Source organism: Diceros bicornis, chromosome 13, assembly GCF_020826845.1.
Source record: "Diceros bicornis minor isolate mBicDic1 chromosome 13, mDicBic1.mat.cur, whole genome shotgun sequence".
Lineage (NCBI taxonomy): Eukaryota > Metazoa > Chordata > Mammalia > Perissodactyla > Rhinocerotidae > Diceros > Diceros bicornis.
Window position 1 is genome coordinate 30,817,016 of NC_080752.1, and position 21,706 is coordinate 30,838,721.

The 21,706-nt window shown below is 55.8% G+C and overlaps 2 protein-coding genes across 6 annotated transcripts; one reads left to right on the forward strand and one right to left on the reverse strand.

Moving 5' to 3' along the window:
• Window positions 1-69: 69 nt before the first annotated feature.
• Window positions 70-9,766, forward strand: FBXO6 (F-box protein 6). Of its 3 annotated transcripts, XM_058552892.1 has the most exons (8): window positions 632-994; window positions 4,534-4,824; window positions 6,601-6,727; window positions 7,218-7,313; window positions 8,253-8,388; window positions 8,626-8,714; window positions 8,856-9,025; window positions 9,206-9,766. In XM_058552892.1, the coding sequence occupies exons 1-7, from the start codon at window positions 871-873 to the stop codon at window positions 8,863-8,865; spliced, it is 873 nt and encodes a 290-aa protein (XP_058408875.1). In that variant the 5' UTR covers window positions 632-870; the 3' UTR covers window positions 8,866-9,025; window positions 9,206-9,766. The 3 variants fall into 3 exon arrangements, with proteins under 3 accessions (XP_058408876.1, XP_058408875.1, XP_058408874.1); XM_058552893.1 differs by lacking the exon at window positions 632-994 and adding an exon at window positions 70-178 and having other exon boundaries at window positions 8,626-9,025; XM_058552891.1 differs by having other exon boundaries at window positions 637-994; window positions 8,626-9,025.
• On the reverse strand, window positions 9,218-20,648 carry MAD2L2 (mitotic arrest deficient 2 like 2). 3 transcript variants are annotated; one of them, XM_058552896.1, is made up of 9 exons: window positions 20,630-20,648; window positions 13,821-13,872; window positions 13,604-13,722; window positions 12,292-12,363; window positions 11,653-11,753; window positions 10,744-10,838; window positions 10,358-10,431; window positions 9,768-9,860; window positions 9,218-9,508 (listed from the first exon to the last, which is right to left on the reverse strand). In XM_058552896.1, the coding sequence occupies exons 2-9, from the start codon at window positions 13,858-13,860 to the stop codon at window positions 9,467-9,469; spliced, it is 636 nt and encodes a 211-aa protein (XP_058408879.1). In that variant the 5' UTR covers window positions 13,861-13,872; window positions 20,630-20,648; the 3' UTR covers window positions 9,218-9,466. The 3 variants fall into 3 exon arrangements, with proteins under 3 accessions (XP_058408879.1, XP_058408880.1, XP_058408878.1); XM_058552897.1 differs by lacking the exon at window positions 20,630-20,648 and adding an exon at window positions 14,297-14,385; XM_058552895.1 differs by lacking the exon at window positions 20,630-20,648 and adding an exon at window positions 14,023-14,263.
• Window positions 20,649-21,706: the final 1,058 nt, after the last annotated feature.

The following is a 21,706-nucleotide window of genomic DNA, read 5'->3' on the forward strand; positions in this document are numbered from 1 at the left end:
GGTCCCCGGCGGGGCGCTGGCCCCACCTCCCGACGCGTCGTGGAAGCGGCCGCGCAGGGGCGGGGGCTCTGTTAGGAGGAGACTCGGCGTCCCCGCAGGGAGGCGGCGGCGGCGCAAGAGCTGGGTCCCGGCTGCTGAGCCGCCCGCCGCCTGGAGGGGAGACAGGCTCAGGAACGAGGTGCGGGGTTCCCGCAGCGCGGCCCGGCCCCGAGGCCCGCGGACCCCCTTTCCGCGGCTGGGCGGGGGGCTCCCGGCGCCGGGCCGGGCGCGGCGCGTGACGCGGGGCGGGGCGGGGCGAGGCGAGCGCGGACGGCGCAGCCGGGGCGGCGGGCTCCAGGCCGCCCCCGGGTCCAGGTCGAGGCCCCGCCGGGGCCGGGCAGGGGCGACAGGCGCGGGAGGGGCCTGAGTGTCGGGCGCCGCGGCGTCAGCCGAGCCCGCGGACGCTGTCGCGGGCGCGCGAGATCCGGCGGCCGGGGGCGCCGGGGGTTTCCGGACCGGCTGGAGGCGGGGCCGGGGCGGCGGGGCGGGGCCGGGGCGGGCCCGATCGCCCCGGTCTGTTGCGCACCGCGCTCGTCCCGCACCGCCCGGCCCTGACTCTGACCCAGCTGGGAGTCCGCGGCCACCCCGGCCACCCCTCGCGGCGGCGCCCGGGCCTGGGGGCGATCTGGGACCTCCCCCCCCCCCGGCACCCCCACGCCTCGGCTTCTGCTTTCCAGAAATGGGCACAGTAACAGTGCCTCGAGTTGGTGTTGGGGGGTCCACGGAGAAAAGGCCAGCGCGTGTCTCCGGGCCGGGCGCGTGGGAAGCCCAGCCGGTGCGAGGTGGCTCCTTAGGGCTGGAGGGGCCGTTTCCACCGCAGAATGCCCCGGGATGGCCCCACCCTGCGCAGTCAGACTGAGCCCTGGCCCACGAATGACAGGAACTAAGCCGGGGGTGGGGGTGGGGGGGGTCATAGCATGCGACCGGAGCCAAGGACCAGACTTTGGACGCCCAGGTGAGCGTCCGAAGTCGTACTTGGGATTCGTACCTAAGACGCCTCTGACTAGGAGCGCGGGGACCTTTAATCGGCCTAGACGGTGCTTTTAGAAGTTGCCAAAATTTAAAAATCGACAGGTTTCATGTTTTTAAAAAATGTTTAGAGTTCCTCCTGAAAAATCAGAAGATCTGACCACGCAGAGTTTTTTTTCCGTTATAGCATTTTGCACCACGTTCCTTATTTATGTTTTTTCTCTGCCATGCTAAAACCCTCCTCCCTGGGCAGAAGCCAGAGTGTGTACCAACCCTCATTTTCTCTGGGATAGGAGCTTTGACAAGACCATGAACTGCTTCTTTGGCCAAGTCTCTATGGAAAATGAGAAGTCCCCCCAGTCTCTCTCCATATGGGAGGAGAATATTCCCTCCCTCCCCCACCTGTGAGCAGCTAAAGCCCATCTGAGTGACAGTGGCCAGCCCACCCCTATCCACCTGGGGGATCCCCTTAGAGATCTGGATAACCAGGACCCCCCAGGCAAGATTCAGGGTGGTGGCACTGTAAATTTTCCAAAGCCCTTGTGCAATTCAGCTGCAGAGGGAGGGGGCGTTCCCCCAGGGCAGGTAACTACAACTACAGGAGAGTGTTTTTGCTCTGACGATAGAAGTGTGGGTGATGGTGCATTGAGCACTTCCCCACCAGCCCTGTGCTAAATGCTTGTCATCAGGCTTCTGAGGCTGGGACAGTTGTCGCTTCCTTTTTACAGCTTCCCAGCTAGTCACTGCAGGCCGGGCTGCAAACCCAGATAGTCTTGTTGTGGCACCCTTAACCTACTTTTTTGGCTTCTGGGCATTTCGCAGTGGGCTCTGGCCTGACGCCCACTCTGGAACTGGGGGTGGAGCTCCTCATTGGGGTGTTTTATCACATTTCACTTCCAGGCCAAAGTGAGCCATTGGGGAGGAAGTTGGTTTCTCAGCACTAGCCCCCCCACTTAAAGAAGTTGTGACATGGTCTAGGGATATAATAAAAATTTTATATTTTAAGAGTGAATTCACAGCCTTAAAATAACATCACTGCAAACCCTAGCACAGCTCGCAGACAACAGCGTGGTCTTGGCAAAATCTTACAGTTCACCAGGCCCACCAACTTAAAATTAAGCAATTATTTTTTTAATTGGGGGAGGGGCCTCTTTAAAAAATTAGTCCCTAGGGGCCGACCAGGTGGCGCAGGTGGTTAAGTGCGTGCGCCCCGCTGCAGGGCCCGGGGTTCGCCTGTTCCGATCCCTGGCGCGCACCGTGGGAGGCGTGTCAAGCCATGTTGTGGAGGCATCCCATATAAAGTGGAGGAAGATGGGCATGGATGTTAGCCCAGGGCTAGTCTTCCTCAGCAAAAAGAGGAGGATTGGCAGATGTTAGTTCAGGGCCAAGCCTCCTCACAAAAAAAAAAAAAAAAAAAAATTAGTCTCTAAAGACTTTATTAATATTTTATTGTGAAATTTTTGTTGTACATTATTGTCAGTCACCATATAAATGCATCCCTTCACCCCTTGAGCCCACTCCCCCACCCACCCACCTTGTCCCTGGTAACCACCAAACAGTTCTATCTGTCTGTATGTTGGTTTATCTTCCACATATGAGTGAGATCATGAGTGTTTGCCTTTCTCTTTCTGGCTTATTTCACTTAACATAATACCCTCCAGGTCCATCCATGTTGTTGCAGATGGGACGATTTTGTCTTTTTTTATGGCTGAGTAGTGTCCCCTTCTCTATATATACCACCTCTTCCGTATCCAGTCATCCATGGAGGGACACTTGGGTTGCTTCCATGTCTAGACTATAGTGAATAGTGCTGCAATGAACATAGGGGTGCATAAGCCTCTTTGGATCGTTGATTTCAGGTTCATTGGGTAGATACCCAGTAGTGGGATAGCTGGATCATATGGTATTTCTATTTTTAATTTTTTGAGGAATCTCCATACTGTTTTCCATAGAGGCTGCACCAGTTTGCATTCCCACCAGCAGTGGATTAGGGTTCCCATTTCTCCACAGCCTCTCCAGCATTTGTTGCTTTTTGTCTTGGTGATTGTAGCCATTCTAACAGGTGTAAGATATCTTAGTGTGGTTTTGATTTGCATTTCCCTGATGGTTAGTGATGCTGAACATCTTTTCATGTGCTTATTGGCCATCTGTATATCTTCTTTGGAGAAGTGTCTGTTCATTTCCTCTGCCCGTTTTTTGATCGGTTTGTTTTCTTGTTATTCAGTTGCGTGAGTTCTTTACATATTATGGAGATTAATTCCTTGTCGGATATATGGTTTGCAAATATTTTTTCTGAGCTGGTGGGCTGCCTGTTCATTTTTTTTTTTTAAAGATTTTATTTATTTTATTTTTTCCCCCCAAAGCCACAGTAGTTAGTTGTATGTCATAGCTGCACATTCTTCTAGTTGCTGTATGTGGGATGCGGCCTCAGCATGACCGGAGAAGTGGTGCGTCGGTGTGCGCCCGGGATCCGAACCCGGGCCGCCAGCAGCAGAGCGCAAGCACTTAACCACCAAGCCATGGGGCCGGCCCTGCCTGTTCATTTTGATCCTGGTTTCATTTGCCTTGTAGAAGCTCTTTGATGAAATCCCACTTGTTTATTTTTTCTTTTGTTTCCCTTGTCTGAGTAGACATGGAATTCGAAAAGATCCCTTTATGACCAATGATGAATAGTGTACGACCTATATTTCCTCCAGGAGTTTTATAGTTTCAGGTCTCACCTTCAGGTCCTTGATCCATTTTGAGTTAATTTTTGTGTATGGCGAAAGAAGATGGTCTACTTTCATTCTTTTGCTTGTGGCTGTCCAGTTTTCCCAGCACCATTTATTGAAGAGACTTGCCTTTCTCCATTGTATGTTCTTAGCTCCTTTGTCAAAGATTAGCTGCCCATAGATGTGAGGTTTTATTTCTGGGCTTTCAATTCTGTTCCATTGGTCTGTGTATCTGTTTTTGTACCAGTACCATGCTGTTTTAATTACTATCACTTTGTAGTATGTTTTGAAGTCAGGCATTGTAATGCCTTCAGCTTTGGTTTTTTTCCCTCAGGATTGCTTTAGCTATTTGGGGTCTTTTGTTGCCCCGTATGAATTTTAGTATTCTTTGTTCTATTTCCGTGAAGAATGTCCTTGGGATTCTGATTGGGATTGCATTGAATCTGTAGATTGCTTTAGGTAGTATGGACATTTTAACTATGTTTATTCTTCCAATCCAAATGCATGGAATATTTTTCCATTTCTTTATGTCATCATTGATTTCACTCAGTAATGTCTTATAATTTTCATTGTGTAGGTCTGCTAAAGACTTTATTAATATTTTTATTGCACTTTTTCAAATGTGCATAACATGCGACCACTCCATATTTCAAGGGCCTGCCCTATCCTGGAAGGATGCTCATGTGCTCCTGTCTAACCCCTCTTGTTTCACCAAAGAAGGAACAGGATTAGGGGAGTCGCTGGCCCAAGTCCCTGGGTATCTCAAGGGTCCATCTCCTTGGTCAGGGCTTATAACCACTGTTGCCCCCCTCAGGCCTGTGTGTGCACCCCACCCCAGCCATGGCCCAGGTCAGCATCAACGAGCTACCCGAGAACATCCTGCTGGAGGTATTCACACACGTGCCCGCCCGCCAGCTGCTGCTGAACTGCCGCCCCGTCTGCAGCCTCTGGCGTGACCTCATCGACGTCGTGACGCTCTGGAAGCGCAAGAGCCTGCTGAAGGGCTTCATCACTGAGGACTGGGACCAGCCCGTGGCCGACTGGAAGATCTTCTTCTTTCTCTGCAGTCTCCGCAGGAACCTCCTGCGCAACCCATGTGCTGAAGGTGGGCTGGAGTCTGCCACTGGGCTGGTTCCCTCTTTCCTGAACCTCAGGGCCTTTGCACTTGCTGTCCCCACACTACCTGGAATGTTCTCTCACACCCCTAACACCCACCACTCTCTTGGTTCTTCCTCATTCTTCGGATCTCAGTTCAGAGGCCTGCCCTGGTCCCCCATCTAAAAAACAGTGCTCCCTACCTCTATCATATCACCCCCATTTAGTTCCTTTGTAGCACTTTTTATAACCTATAATTACCTTGCCTCTTTACTTTTTTCTCTGCTATAAACTTCAAGTTCCAGGGGCCTAATGGATCTTGTTTGCCACCCTACACCCAGTGTCCACACAGCAGGTGCTCGGGAAAGGTTTGTTGAATGAACACACGGCAGACCCACCTTTCCCCTTGAGTTCAGTCCAAGCTGCCTCACGTTCATGGAGGGCTTCCTCTGGCCAGACACCAGTCTGAGGTCTTTACACATGTAATTATCCCCCATTTTACAGATGAAGAAAATGAGGATTTTGAGAGGTGACTGTGATCATATAATTGGAGGCCCCTGTTTGGCTTATGTTGAGCGGTTTTTTCTTTGTTCGGTGCCTACACGTACCAGGCACTGTGCTTCTTTTTGAGGCGCAGAGTGATTAAGAGATGTAGTTCGTGCACTTCAAATCCCTTTCCTGTCTGTTTTCTCTTGAGGATCCCAGGAGTTGGCCAGATAAGAAGAGTTGGCTCCATTTTATAAATGGAGAGCGTCAGGCCCCCAGATGAGTGACTTGCCCAACGATCCAGAACTGCCCAGCTTCTGGGGCCTGGTCCTGACTGCTGAAGGCCCTCAGGCCCCTCTCGGAGGCCCCACAGACAGCGCCCCAGACACTCAATCTCTCCGCCTGCCCCAGATTCCACTCAGAAGCTGCCCAGCTGGGCCGCCAGCCCGGCTCATACAGCCTCACGGAGCCAACCTACAGCCTTGCCTTGCCCTGGGCCCTGGCCCCGCAGCTCAGCCTCAGCCGTGCTCGAACCTCCCCTTGGGCCTGTGCTCAGCACCAGCCCAGCTTTTGAATTTCTGTATTACTGCCCTGATTCTTTAATGGGGGGCCCCCAGGGCACCTGGGGAATAGATGTGGGCTCCTAGTAGAGGGAGCAAGGGAGTAATTTGGAAAAGCTCCCACAGTGATTGTTCTGGAAAGCCTTGGTACAGAAGCACTATTGTTGTCTGAGGTCCTCGCAGCTCAGTCTGAAGGGGGAGACTGGGAAGGACAGCCTTGTGCCTCCGAACCTGCTGAGCCAAGCTGGTGGGGTTCCTTCCATGAATACAGCGTTACCAACCCAGAGGATCCCATCCTCCCAGTAACCCTGCCCGCCCTGGGCAGAGGGATCTGAGTCGGTACAGTAGGTTCCCACGGCCCACCAACAAACCCGTAAACCGGTCCTGAGGCCCCCTCAGATCTGTTACGTAGTTAACCTCCCGGCCGTCGAAGTCAGGGGCATTGTCAGTTACATCCTAATTTAATGTTTTGAGAAGTGAAACTCGGGTATTTCCCAGAGCCCCTCGGCTACATGAAAGTGAGGAAAGGTTGGTTTAGAATTTCTGATAATACTCTTTTTTCTAGCTTCATGTTAGGAGTCAAGCCAGTCAGGGAGAAAGTGGGAGGGAGAGGGTCCCAGATCAGCACTGAGACAGTGGGAACAGGTGGGAACGTGTTTGCACGCTCCCTCCCGGGCCCAGGTAGGGAGGACCCACTGTACACTTACACAGGGGATCTCACCGCAGCTTGTTTTTCCTAGAGGATATGACATCATGGCACATCGACTCCAATGAGGGGGACAAGTGGAAGGTGGAGAGCCTCCCTGGAGCACACGGGACAGATTTTCCTGACTCCACAGTCAAGAAGTACTTTGTCACATCCTATGGGTAAGACCAGCAGAACGGAGCAGGCTGTGCTGAGGGAAGAGGTTCAGGACACCTTGTGCGGGATTCCAGGCCTCAGTGAGGGCCTCCCTGTGAAGCTCGGGGGAGGTGGTTCCAAAACCCGTTCAGAGTCTGCTGCTTCCTGGAGCGGGAGTGAACTCAGTGGCAGTGGGGGATGGAGATCAATTTAAGGAGACCCAGAACCCACTGGGTGATTAGGGTAAGTCAGAGGTGTCTACAGGCTGTCCCTAATCCAGGAATGCGAGTTCTCAGAGGTGCCCTCCTTGGGGCCCTGGGAAACTGGGCCTGTGGCCTGGGTCAGATGCCACCCAAGGTCAAATTCCCTGCATGTTTCTCATGGGCCTGCACCAGGGTAAGAGCCAGAGTCAGCATCAGCCAGTGGCTGTCCTGCAACAGTCAAGGGACATTGTCCCCTGAACCACTTCCCTGGCGGTGCACGCCCGGGAAAGCAAGCCTGTCCTCTGCTCCCCAGCATGTGCCTCAAGTCCCAGCTTGTGGACCTCAAAGCCGAGGGCTACTGGGAGGAGCTGCTGGACACGTTCCGGCCCGACATTGTGGTTAAGGACTGGTGAGTGGGGCCCAGGGCCTGAGTGCCACACTCTGCATCCTCCCCTCTTCTCTTCCTAAGAACACCTGTGGGGAGTGTCCACTCTGTGCCCAGCAGTGTCCTGGGGCAAGGGCTGCCCCAAGAGCTAGGCTGACCCTGCCCCACCCCACTGCTGACAGAGCCAGCACTTGCTCATCCAACAGCGCCTCCTGCCCCCACCCCCCGCCTGTGTCAGCAGGAGACCTTAGCCCCAGTTTGCCCATGGGGAGCCTGAGGCCTACAGATGAGTCGTCACAAACAGGCACTGGAGTGGCAGACACCAGGACCCGGCCTCCCTGGACCCTGCAGACACTCACATGTCTTCTCGCCTAGCTGCCTCCCCTGGCCCTTTTCAAGATTTGTCCCACAACTCTTCCAAGCTCCTACTCTGTGCACAGAGCAGTGCAAGGCTCCGGCCTGGCCCCAGGCCGAAGCAGGACCGCAGTTCCAGCCAGGCCACCACTCCGAGGGTGGAGGGGTGGGGCTTGATGGGTGTGCAGAGCTGCAGCAGGGGGACAACAGGGCTGAGCAAAGGGTGAGCTCTGTGTCAGCCCCCATCACACAGGCCACCTCTTGAATTTCCCATTGAATCCACAGCCCTGTGTATTATAATGTACAGGTGACATAGCTCGGACAGCCCGGGCCTTTATCTCTGTACAGAGCCTTTTGCTCTTTAAGGTGACTCTTCACTGATACACCCAAAGGGTTGTCCCTTTTCTCAATGGGGTAACTGAGGCCCAGCACGAATAGACTGCCTACCCCTGGGGCACCATGGGGCACAGGGACCATTGAAGCCAGTTGGGCCTCCTGGGCAGAGCAGGGAAATGAAACTGACCTCCAATTTGTGGGCCTGCTGCCTGCCTGCCTCCAGGGCCCCCCTCAGTCTGTGGGGGCACAGTCCTGAGCCCCACCCTCCTCCAGGTTCGCTGCCAGAGCAGACTGTGGCTGTACCTACCACATCCGAGTACAGCTGGCCTCGGCCGACTACATCATCTTGGCCTCCTTTGAGCCCCCGCCTGTGACCATTGAGCAGTGGAACGATGCCAGGTGGACAGAGGTGAGGCTTCCCTGCTTGCCCTCGCCACTCACTTCTCCCAGGGCCAGGGTGGCAGGAAGCACAGGGCAGCCTCAGGGCCCAGAATGCCCCCAGCTCTCCGCCTGGAGCTCCTGCCTTCCAGCCTGGGCGGCTCTCCCCTACAGGACCTGGCTCCTCCCTCCCCCTCTCCAGGTGAGGGGTCACCCCATCTCGTCCCCTCCCCATTCCCAGTGGTCACTTCCTCTCCCCACTCCCCAGGTCTCCCACACCTTCTCGGATTACCCTCCAGGCGTCCGCCACATCCTTTTCCAGCACGGAGGCCAGGACACCCAGTACTGGGCAGGCTGGTACGGGCCCCGCGTCACCAACAGCAGCATCATCGTTAGCCATAAGATGACTCGGAACCAGGCCCCCTCCAGAGCTCAGCCGGAGACCACGCAGGGGCAGGAGGAAACTGCCCACTTGCCCTCCCCACTTGATCTCCACAGGCCCTTCTGACAGTCCATCATCTGACAGCCATTCATCCGTCCTCTGTCTGGGCCAGCCGAATGCCGAAGGTTCCTTCCAGGCAAGAGCTGAGCATGTAGTGGGCAGCGAGGGCCCCTGCCCTGGGAGCTCTTGCCCTAGTTCCAACCTTGGGCAGACCCACCAGCGTCTGGTAACGTACTGTCACATAGCTCTGACATTTTGTCATAACAAACGTTTACAGTAAAACCAGGCTGGGGTGGGTCTAGGGGTGGGGGGTATAGGGGTCCTTGGCACTTTGGCAGAGAAGCAGCCCTCCCACTCTGGTTACTGACAGCCCAGCTCAGCCCTTGGGGCCCTTTTATTGAAACAGCTCACAGCACAGTATTGGAGACAGACAGTGTTGGCCGGCCGAATCCAGGAGGCTGAGACATCGTGGTCCCAGCGCCCTTCCCTGCCCTCCTCTGCAGAAGCCCTCAGTGAAGGCAACCAGACCTGAGCAGCCCCAGGCTGGAGGAGGGCGGTCCACACACAGAGGCAATAAGAGCGCTTGGCATCAGTGGCCCTGCAGCGCCGCCCCAGGCTGGGGCCCCCGAGTCCTTCAGTCGCGGCATCCGTGGACAGCAGGCGCCACTCAGCTGCCTTTATGAGCTCGCTCCTCCACGTAGAGCTGCATCTGATGGATAGGAACAAACAGCCACCGTCAGACGGACAGCTTGGGCACCTACTCTGGAGGGCCCTCGAGCCCCTGGCAGGCACATCTCCACCAAGGGTGGGGCTCTGAGGCCACACCCAGGGGCTAAGGGAACGGGGAGAAACGGGAGGGGGCTTACAGCAGGCATCCCCTGGTCCTCTGCCCCAAGCCTTGATACACAAGCCCTCGGGCAAGGCCTCAAACCCTAAATAAAGCTTAACCTGGGCCCCATGCCGCTCACCTTTAAAATGTCTGATGTCATGGTTTTTAGGGGTATCAGCCGGGGGTCATGCATGTGGACGTCCTGCTCATCTGCCAGGATCCAGGGGAAGTCCTAAGGAGGGGACCAAGGTAAGGGGTTGGACCCTGGCCTGTGCTCACTTAGCTCCCCCTTCCTCCTTCAGAGCTGGCGTCCTCAGATTTCAGGAAGCATCAGAATCACTAGGGAAGTGAAGATTCCCAGATTTCTCTACCAGTGAGGCCGAGTCCGTAGGTCTGAGCTGGGCTGGGAACCCAAGTGATTTAACAAGCTCCAAGCACCGATTCTGAAACCGGTGGGCAAGGACCCCTTCTCTTGAGAACCCCCACTGAGCCAGTGGCCCCAGCATGTGGCTCCCCGCTCCTCTCAGTGCTGAGTGCCCAGGTTGGGCAATGATGAGCATGCGGCCACAGTGAACACACGAGAACCTGCTGGGGGCCAGGCACTGCCATAAGCGGTGTAGTGAGTGCACTGGCCCTGGGCAAGCCCTGCTCACTCAGTGCTGTGGCATTGGGTTTTCAGAGCCTCCCAGCTGTGTCCCTGGCCACCCTCCCAGACCGGTCTCATCTCACCTTGATGACCTGGATCTTCTCCATGTTGCGAGTGGCAGCTTCTCTTGTGTGCACTAAGACTGTGAAGGTACAGCCTGAAGAGGCAAGAGTTTGGTCAAGGCTGGGCCGCACCACGCCTGCCACTGGGCACAGCCTCTTCCCACCTCCCTCGCTGGCTCAGCAGCCCCACGGAGCCGAGTGTAAACCAAGCCACAGTCAACAGGGAGACTGAGGCCAGGTAGAGTCAATCAGGGAAGCCTCCTGGAGGAAGTGGACTTTCAGAGGGGTTCTAAAAGGCAAGAAGGAAGAGAGGAGGCCTGGGGCCGCCAAATAGGAACCTGAGAACACCAACTAACCCAAGGTAGCTATGGGAACGCCCAGGGAAGAGGGGGTGGGAGTGAGCACACCTGGGGGGTTGTGGTCCAGGACAGCATCACACACACTGATCTTCAGGATGAAGGCTCGGAGCAGCTGCTCCACATGAGACAACAGGGAGTCTGAGCTGGGAAGGAGAGAGGAGGGGGTCTCCCATCACACTGGTCCCCCCCCACCCCGCCACCAGCAGGCAAGCAACCCTGGAAACAGACCTGGGGGTCGGAGCCCCTCCAGTGCTTCTGAGAGTGTTGGCTTCTAGGGGCCTCGCTACCTGTCTCGTCTACACAGTTAAAATCATCTGTAGAGTTTAAAGCCAATGCCAAGCTCCATCCCAGACTGTCATAAAGGGGGAGGGGACATAGGGAGCCCCCGTAGGTGGTTCTAATGTGCAGCCTGGTCTGAGAACGAGAGCCCAAGCCTCTTCATACCCCAGGACTCCAAGCCAGGAAGGGAAAGGGCTTGCCTGAGGCCACACAGCAGGTAGGGACAGATTCTAGTGCCGGCTTCACCACAGGAGGCTGGCAGCTGACGAGCCAACACACCTGCCCAATGTCAACTTCTAGTTGACTAAGGACTGGCTGCTTGACTGGGAAGTCCGGAAACTGGGTCTGTGTCCTGGCTCTGCCACCATCTGGATGACTCTAGGTAGCTCATGTCATCCCTCTAGACCTTGTTTCTCCATCTATAAAATGAGGTTGGGACTAGCCATTCACCAATGCTGATTCTCCAGGCGAGAAACAGGAGGGTCTCCGTGTAACCTGTGTGCTGTCCACAGTCAGCTGTTACTCAGCCACTAGGAGGCCTTGTGAGGTTGCACGCCTTGCCATTTCTCCTCTCAGACCTTTACCAAGGTACTCAGGGGCTGCCTGAAAGGGGAGGGATGGGAGGTATGCTAGGGACCTCACACCCGCTAGCAGGTGGACGGAGGAGAGGTGGCTCACCTGATGGACAGCAGCGGAGGCTGGGTGATTTCAAAGACGAATTTCTCCACTGGGCGGTGCTCCTTGTCCAAAATTACCACCACCACTTTCTCCACATCATTCTGCAGGACCAAAAGCCCCTACTCCAGAACCGGGTGTCCCACCCTGCCGCCACCCACTCCCTGCCAAGGAAGGGCGGGAAAGGGTGCACTCAGCCCTGCTCAGCTTCTAGGCCGAGCTCCCTGAGAGCCCAGGAAGCAGGTTTGAGAAGTTCAAGTTGGCACCCTCATACATGAGTAGTACAGGCTGAGAGGAGAGGGCACATGGGCCCTGTGGGGGTCTCAGGGAGCAGGACAAGATAGGAGCAGGACACCGGGGGAAGAGAGAAACAGATCTGAGAAGAACCCAGAACCCTCCAGGACAGGCCCCACTCAGAGAGCCAATCCCACTAACCAGGGCTCCGGGGCCCAGCACACCCTGAACACAAGGCCCACATGCCCTGGGGCCTGTCCCTGGGGGGTGGGGGTGGGGGGGTGGCTGTCCAGGGAACAGGCTTCTGGGTGTTAGAGTTATGGGGATCTCGAATGGTCTCAACATCACCCCATCCCGGAGTTGGAAGAGCAGATGGGGTGAGGTGCACAGGGGGCCTGCTGCCCTCACCTTCTCCAGGAGTGGCTTGACGCAGTGCAGCGTGTCCTGGATGTACTGGTTCAGCTCCGGGTGGCAGGACATCTGCAGACAACCCACGATGGCTGGTGAGGCCCGCGCACCGACAAGGACACCGCCTGACACCCCCTCCCAGAGCCCAAGGCCCCATCTGCCTTTGCAAAGAGGCCCAGCTGTTCCCTAGGGCTGCCTACCCAAGAGACTGACTTTCCCTCATGGGGCTCAGAACTCTGGATTCTCTACAGAGAAGGAGAAGTCAGAAGATTAAGAATTCAATCTCAGAGGGGCCGACCCAGTGGCACAGTGGTTAAGTGTGCGCACTCCGCTTGGCAGCCCAGGGTTCGCAGGTTCAGATCCTGGGCGTGGACTGACGCACCACTCATCAAGCCATGCTGTGGTGGCGTCCCATATACAAAATAGAGGAAGATGGGCACAGATGTTAGCTCAGAGCCAATCTTCCTCAAAAAAAAAAAGAATTCAAGCTCAGTATTTAATAGAGCTTTAGGGGTTCCTAATGTGGAGTCCATGGGCTCCTCCAGAGTCAGAGAAGTCCCTGAATTGTACAATCGATTTGTGTGTATTTGGGCATCTGGGCATTTTTCCAGAGAAAGGATCCAGAAATTTAATCAATTTTCAGAAGTTAGGAGTCTAGAACTAAGGAGCTGGGTGGCCTCAGGCAAATCACTTAACTTCTCTGAGCTTCAATTAGTCATCTGTGAAGATCTCATAAAGAAAAAGTGAGGATAAAGTGAGATAAGTACCTAGTACACGGTGGGTGCCCAGTAAGTACTGATTCTTTTTCTCTGTATATCCTTTAAGCTCATTTATTCTACTGTTTACTGAGTGCCTTCTAAGGGGCAGGCACTTCTAGAGATGGGATAGAGTAGCGTATGTTTACTGCTTTGTCTGCCTTTTAATCTAAAACAACCCATTACAATGTGGGTAAATGAAGGAAGAGAGAAGGTGCCTGAGGTTTACAGGAATCCCCTCCCCAACCATTCACCAGCTTCAGGGGCTCTTTTAAAATACAACCACGCCCCGGGGGGCAACTCTAATCCATGAGCCTGGTCCCTAACTTCTGGCAAGGTGAACTCTGCAGTTCAGAAGGGATGGAAGGAAAGGCCACTGCGGTGAGGGATGGGAGCTGTCAGGCTGTCAGCAACCGCCGGGAATGGAAGGCCAGGCCAGGCCACTGGTGAATGAGGGGGCCGGGCCTGAAGGTGGAAGACAGTTTCAAAACCCACCCTCTACCCACTCTGTGATTCGGGGGTGACCCAGTGGCCCCAGCGCGGCTGTGGGGGCTCACCTGGACAGGCACGTTGTACTTCTTACGCTTCTGGAAGATGCCCACCGGGTAGACCTCACGCACATAGAGGATTAGGTGCACGGCCACCTCCAGGAACTCGCAGAGCACGTCGGCCACCACTGCGAGGGGGCAGAACGCGGTGCGCTCGGGGAAGCCCGCCGGCCCTGCCCTCCCTCGCCGCCCCCCCGACCCGGGGCCGCAGGTCCAGCCTCCCTACCTTGGCCAAAGTTGAGGTCCTGTCGCGTGAGCGTGGTCATCGTTCCCGCCACCTAGGGGGTGGGGCAGAAGTGGGGCTAGTTCCAAGGCGCAGGCAGCCGCAGGGCCCGCCCGCCTCCACCGCCCCTCCCCTCCGTCCGGGGGGAATCGGGGCAGGACACTCCCCTTCACACAGAATCAGGGCAGCTGGGAACGACCCCCACCCCCACGCTGGCGTCTTAGCTCGGGGGCATCAGCTGCGCCTCGATCAGCCTCTGTCCACTGGCCGCCTCGCCCCGCTGTCTCGGGGGCAGGGAAGGCCTGAGCTGTGCCCGCGAAAAGGGCACGGCCGCGGACGCAGAGGACCCGCGGGATGCGCAGGGCTGGGAGCGGAAAGCGGGACACCCGGAAAACGAAACTAGTCTGGAATAAGACTCCACCCCCTGCCCGGCTGGATCCCTCCCCGGAGGGACCCCGCCCCTCTCCCCTTCCCGGTACCGGCTCTGGCCTCCGTTCCCGCTCTGGGCCCGGGCCCGGCGCGGGACATCCCCCACCCGGCCACTCGCACCTCGCGCTCAACCCGCTGCCGGGGCGCCGCGCCGTGACGTCCCCGGCGCTCGGGCGGGTCCTAGAGCGCGCCGCCGGCCCCGCCCACTCCCCGCGCAGCCAATCGGGGGAGGGGCGGCATCCAGGGGGCGGGGCCTGGGGCGGGGCCCCGCCTCGACGCCGGCGATCCCAGGGCCGGAGTGGGCTGAGACTGCGCCGCGCTGCCTCCTTTCAGTTTTGGGTGGGGGCGAAAAAAGATAACTGGGTCTCCATATCGGATCGCTACGTCTTTTCCTCCCCAGGACATTTTTTTTGCTTTAAGAGGCGCTGAAAGGGGGCGGGTACGTGTTGCCCGATGAGGACCAGCTGGAGGTCACAGGTGGGGACTATGGACAGCGACATCTACTGCTTGCTCCGGAGTCACCCTCCCCCGACCCTCAGCTGCCCAACCGAAACTGAATACGCCGGCTGCGCGGCGGGGACGCCTTCATCCGGAACCTAAATGCAGCCTGGCTTTATCTCCCAAGAAGATAAAACCTCCCGGGCCCATGCATCATAACAATAGCTGACCTTTATAGAGGTCCAACCGTGTGCCTGACACTGGGCTAAGTGTGTCCATGGATTATCTCACTAATCCTCGAAACAATTCCATGAGACGGTTACTCTGATTGTCCCCATCTTGCAAATGAACCAAACGAGGTTCAGAGGGCTAAAGTAACCTGCCCCAGTCACACAGCTATTGGGGGAGCGGTGCGCAGAGGTGTCTTTACAGCTTTACAGCTCTGGACCACTTCTGCCCCATGGACTCTGGAAGGGCTGAAAGTCCTCTGGGAGATAATATTAATATTAAAATAATTACTAACATGGATCGAGCACTTATGTGTCAAGCACTGATTTCTTTAGTTCCCCCGTTAACCCTAGGAGCTAAGCACCCCTTTTACAGCCCACTTCGTAGATAGTAAAACAGGCTCAGAAATGTTCCGTAATTTGCCAAAACCACACAGTTGGAATACAAACCCAGTTCTGACTTCAAGGCCTTCAACTTATTTTCAGGCCATTTATTTTACAGGTGGGAAAAATAAAGTCAGAGAAGTGGCCACACAGTTATGGGCAACAAGTCAGGACCAGAAGCCTGGGGCCCTTGTCTCTAACCTCCAGGGACAGAAGAGCTTGTTAGGAGTCACGCCCATCTGTGGGTAAAGAGATCTGACAAGGAATATTTACCGTTTACAGCTCGGTATTGGAGACCTGCACCCTTCCCCCTTTACCCCAGATGCCTCCAAACCTGCAATTACAGACTTCTGATGGGGTGGGGGCAGGGGAGAGAATAAGTAACCCGGCCCATTAAGCCAGGAATGCCAGCAGAGCATTTCTCAAAAGCAGTCTTTGTCAATCTGCATCAGAAACCCTGGGGAGCCCATTAAACACCTGGATCCTAGGCCTCCCTGACCTACTGGATCAGTCTGGGTGCACAGGAGCATACGGGCCCTTTAATAAGCTCCCCAGGGGCCCTGATGCCCAAGAAAGTGTGGGAATTGCCAGAGCGATTTCCTTGGGCTGTCCCCAAGGAAAGTCTGCATTTCATACAATTGCTATCCTTAACCCAAAGGGATGGGTGATTTATTTCAGGAACTCATGCACCTGGCAGCACATTTTGGACACAGCAACCCTTCTCAAGACTTGGGGACTCTACCCATGTCACGCCATATAGGAGAGGACCATTTCCACACAGCGTCAGCTGAGCAGCTCGCTGGCTTGCAGACAGTGTCCCCTGGCTCCTTGAGATTTAATCATTGTGGATGCTTTGGTCACTGGGGAAAGCGAGGGTCCTTCTTTGCCCCTCTCTGGAGGCTGCTCACGAAGCTTTTTCATTGGTCACAGGAAGTGGCAGTCTTAGGGGGGCAATTCCTTGTAAAGAGTCCCTTAGGATTGGGGCTTGGAGTGGAGAAGCTCAGAACTCAGCTAGTCCTGTGGGGTGGCCTCCAGGGCACCATGTGAGCGACGTGGGGGCTCATGCCAGGCCCTCCTTCCATGGGCCCCCAGCTCCAGCCCCTTGCCCTGAGAAGACACTCATATGTCTCCTAACACACAGAGCTAAAGAACTTCAGAGAAACCTTGGCAGACGTACAACCCAACACTCAAATTTTTCCAATGGGGAAACTGAGGTCCTAACAGCCTTTGTTTGACACTGGTGTACCCATCTTGTCAACTAGAAACCCATGGATAAAAATGCCTGAATTTGGGGCTTTGGATTCACTGCCAGCCATAAACAGAGGAACGCGGGCTGGGAGACAGATGAGGATTCAAACTGATCCGACCCCCGACCCCCAAAAGGCCTCCATCTCTTCATTTGTGAAATGAACAGGCTGGACAGATGTTCCCTGAATCTCTGATGGCCTCGGGTTCCATGGGGGCCAAGAAGCTGGGGATGGGGTAGAGGCAGGGGGCCGCATCAGCACGGGGCCATGGGGGAGCTCTGTGAAGACTCATCCATCATTTCCATCCATCGGGCTCTGCGGCATCTGGTTTTTCATGTCTTAATCGCGTCACCATGATGGATGGTCATGGGACCCAGATTACATTATGAGGTTAATTTATTACATTTTTGAATACCCATTTACTGGGAGACCGTTTTTCAAAATTATTTGCATATTTTTTACCATAATGACAATATGTAGGAGGGTATCTGGGAGGGAAGGATTGATGTTTAGGAGGAGAGAGAGCTTATTTGCCAACTGGAGCAGGTCCCCAAGGGTCTGCAACGGGTACAGAAAGAAAATCACTCCCAAGGGACATTTAAATTTGAAACTAAGAGAAAGCAAGATGCGAGAAAGTCTTGCAAAGACTAAGGTGTGTGGGCAAAGGAGGATTTCTGGGGTTCATTGAACAAGCACACAATGAGTGAACTGAGTAAAACAACAGGCAATGAAGCATCCAGACCCCTAAGATGCTTCCAAAGAAAGTCCCTCCCATACCCCCCAGGCTGATCACAGGACATATCGTCCCATCCCTGCCTGAGGTTCCCAGGACACCAAACATAGGGGGTAGAGGCAGCCACAGAGAGTCAGCCACATAGAGCCTGGTGACAATCCCACTGATACCCCAATGCTCAGGGACCCAGCCAGTTGGGATGCCCCCTGAGTAGAGACCCAGCCTCATTCATTCTTTCAGCCCAGCACCTCACCCAGTGCCTGGCCAAATCCAGATTCTCAATGAGTGTGTGTTAAACGAGTGAAGAACGAATGGAGGACTGAAATGATGGCAGACAGGGGCTCACTGCCACTTGCCTGACTTGAATCCTAACTCAGTCTGCATGAGGAGCAAAGACCTCAGATCTCAGTGCTTGGGCTACACGTGATGGTGTGCAGAGAAGAGCTGCTTTTGAAAACCAAGCACGGAATGTGGAATGCTCGCTTTGGTGCCCCCCACCCACCAGGCTGCTCATGTGCCCAACCTGCTGTTTCTCTCCCTGCCACTGCCCCGTAATCAGCTGTGAGGCTCTTCCCTCTCTGAATCTCAGTTTTCTCATCTGTAAAATAGGACAATAGTAGTACCAAGTCTGTAGGGTTGAGCGAGGAGTAAACAAGATAATCTTTGTAAAAATATTAAGTGCACAGGAGAAGGCGTTTTAGAGCACGAGCTCACCTTCTCCATATTTCTTGATTAAGGAATAAAGTTTCTGCTCTGCTATTCTAAAAAAATAAAATAAAATAAAGTGCACAATGCCTGGCACATAAATGCTCAATTAACGGCTGTTATGACAATGCTATTAATACCTATACACACTATCTAAGCCCCTGGAGCAAACATTCTGGACCAGACATCAGACTTCTCAAAACCCCATCCAAAACATCCTTAGCTGTGCTCCCCTCCCCGTTTCCAATTCCCAAGGCAACAGGCAGTCCCCAAGTTGCCCTAAGGGAGGACATGAGGATGCATGGCCCAAGATGCTCCTCTCCTGTCTCATCAGGCCTTCTGGTGTGAGGCCTGACCCGCACAACTGCCCCAGATCCTGGGGTCCACTGCTGACCTCAGACCCAAGCCAGAGCCCTGACCTTAGGCCAGTAACACTGGGCGGCTTCCAACACTTCAGCCAGGCAGAGTCCACACACACCATTCCCTCCGGGGGATGTGTTGACTCCCCAATGTCGTTGACCCCTTGTTGGTCAGGGGTACCTTACAGATCATCTCTTCTTAAACTTTGAACCTCTACCCAGAGAAATGCACAGAGATAGTAAATGTCTTCCACAGTTTCAGAGGTTCCCTCTGAAGTCATCCTGGACCACAGGGTAAGAACTCTGGATCCAGCTCAACCGCCATTTTTTAAAAAATAACTGCTTTATTGAGATATAATTCACAAACCACAAAGTTCACCCTTTTAAAGTGTGCAGTTCAGTGGTTTTTAGTATAGTCACAAAGTTGTGCATGTCACCACTATCCGATTCCAGAACATTTTCATCACTCCAAAAAGAAGAACCCCACACACATTAGCATCACTCCCCAATCTCCCCTTCCTCCAGCCCCCCATAACCACTAATCTACTCTCTGTCTCTATGGACTTAGCTCTTCTGAACATTTCATATAAATGCAATCATACCGTATGTGGCCTTTTATGTCTGGCTTTTATGTCTTAGCATAATGTTTTCAAGATTCACCCAGATTGTGGCAAGTATTGGTACTTCATTTCTTTTTATGGCCAAATATTCCATTGTATGAATATCCCACATTTGTTTATCCATTCATCAGTTGATGGACATTTGGGTTGTTTCCACTTTGGCCATTCAACTATGGGGAAACTAAGGCCCAAAGTCAGTATAACATGGGTGGGCTAGGAGTCTGGGCCTCTCCTAACATCCACCTTTTCCCACCGCATCACTCTGGGGGCACAGAGTCCACGCCCTGCAAGAGACAGCCCCACTGGTGAACAGCCACAGCAGCAGCGCTTGAACCAGAGTCTCCGATAGTTTGCTTCTGGTTCCCTGAATGCCTGGTCAGAGCTTCACCCTTGAAAAGGAGAATCAGGACAACTGTCCCTCTCCGAGGCCCAAGCCACCATCACCTCTTTTCTGCCACGGTTCCTAACTAGTCTCCCTGCTTTTGTCCTCGCCCCACTGCAGTCTATTCTCAACTTTAGGAATCAGACGAATTTTTTAAAACCTGTCAGATCATGTCTCTGCTCTGCTCACAACCCAATCCATCCTGGTGCCCATCAGGCTGATGATATTACAGTAACAATAGCAGTTAATTTTTCTAGAGCATTTCCTATGGGGCCGGGACCTCAGAAACATATCTCCTTACACAGTTCATGGCACTTAATCCTTGAACCCTAGAGTTAGGGACGATGGTGAGCTCAGAGAGGTTAGGCGACTTGCCCAAGGGGATAAGGAATGCCATCGGAAGAGGAGCCCAGGCATCGAGCCTGACTACAGAGCATGGCTCTTAAACTTCTGAGCCATCACTTGCCACACTCTGGAAAAAGAAGAAAACAGTCGAAAAGGAAGACACCGGCCGAGCTCTGAGCTCCGGTGGAGACTGCCGCTTCCTGCGCGCCCGGTCCCGCCCCACCGCTCTTTGATCTTCGCAGCGCTCATGGCCCCACTGACCCCGCCGTGAGTTATGAGGGCCGAGGGACCCATAACACAGCATTCCCGGACTCCCAGGGTCGGCAGGACGCGGCGCCCCGCGCGGTGATGGATGAGCCGGCCCCGGGCTGGCTTTGTCCCGGCTGGGCCGGGCGAGCATCAGACCGACTTTGGATGGGGTGTGGCGAGAGGCGGACCGTGGTGTGTGTGTGTGTGTGTGTGTGTATGTGTATGTGTGTATGTGTATGTGTTAGGGAGATTGTCTTTCTCCCTTCCTTCTCAGAGTGTGTTTGCGGCGGGGCACTAGTGCGGCCGTCAGCACCCCCGATTCTCACCTGGTAGTGCTTTGAAAACCCGTTATACCCCCACATCAAAGAGCGACCTCTCCTAGAACCCCGCCCACGACTCCGCGCACTTTAGGAGGATACAAAGGCTCCGCCGTGCCCGGTCCCGCCTCCCTCGCACCGGGCATTTCTTCGGTCCCATTTGACAGCCTAGGCGGAATAATCCTTTTGGGGACCGGCCGGCCCCTGTCCGGTCATACGCGGCCGCAGCTGAGCGCTCAGCTCTGATCCATTGTTGGGGTCCGCCAGGGATCCCCTTTGTCGCGGGATCCCAGCGGGGCCGCTCCAGATGCGCCACTGCTGCCCGCACCCCACCCGTCTCACGCGCCCCAGGCCGCGCCGAGGCGGCTCTTACGCACCGGGAGGAGTGGGCCCGCCTCGTCCGGTACCCGCACGGCCGCCTAGCTGCGCCCGCCTTTGTCTGCCTCCTTTGTCTGCCCCGCGCCCTCGCGGCGGCGGCGGCTAGGCCTCTGGGGAGCCGGCCCAGAACGCCGAGCGCAGCTGGCGAGGGCGCGCAGGCCGGGAGCGCGCGGGGCCTGGGCTGGCCCCGGGCTGCCCCTCTGCTGGGGGCAGCCGAGCCAGCTCCTCGCTGCCCCTCCCCTGTCCCCTCCCCTCGCTCCCGCCCCCCTCAATCCCTCCCGCCGCCTCCTCCTTCCCTCCAGCCCTGCTCAGCCTGGGCACATCCTCCTGCCGCTCGCGCACCTCTCCGCGCGGTCCCCACTTCGCGGCTCGGCCCTTGGCTGCGCTCGGCTCCCGCAGGCGCTCAGCCCCGCGCCCCTCGGCCCCTGCCCCGTCCCGCCGGCCGGACAGGTAAGGTATGGCCTTGGCCCGCCCCTGGCCCCGCCCTCTCGCCTCACCTGGTTGTGCGTCCGGACAAAGGTGGGTTAGCTGGTGCGCTCAGGGGCGGGGCGCGCGGGGAACTGAGGCTGGAGGAGAGGATGCTGCTTTCTTCTCTGCCCTCCTGGCCCTCGGACCCGACGGTCCGTCTGTCCGCCGCCTCCGCTCCCCGCCGAGTCTTCCCTCCGCTCCTGGCTCTGCTCCCGGCCTCCTCGTCCGCCCACCTTCCGCCGGACGCTCACTTTTCCACGCTCTGACACTCTGCCTCGAGCGCGCCCTCGCCGATCTTTCCCTGTCGCGGCTCTCGCCCACTCTCCTCCTCGGCACTAGCCTTCTCCCTCTGGGACCTGGTCTCTCTTTGTCTCTCTGTCTCTGAGTCTCCGGGTGGTCTCTCAGGCCAGGGACCCCAGTCTGCCACTGTTTGAAGAAGCTTCGAAGACTCCCTGAGCCCCGGGCAGAGCTGGCAGGAGTACCCTCCTGCCCCTTTTGAGGCTGCCCATGGGACCAGGGTGTGTTCCGGGGGGAGAGGGGCTCTGGGTGCGCCCCCCGCCAGCACCGCCGGTGGCCGAGCGCTCTCCCATCCGGGCCGGGGAAGGTAC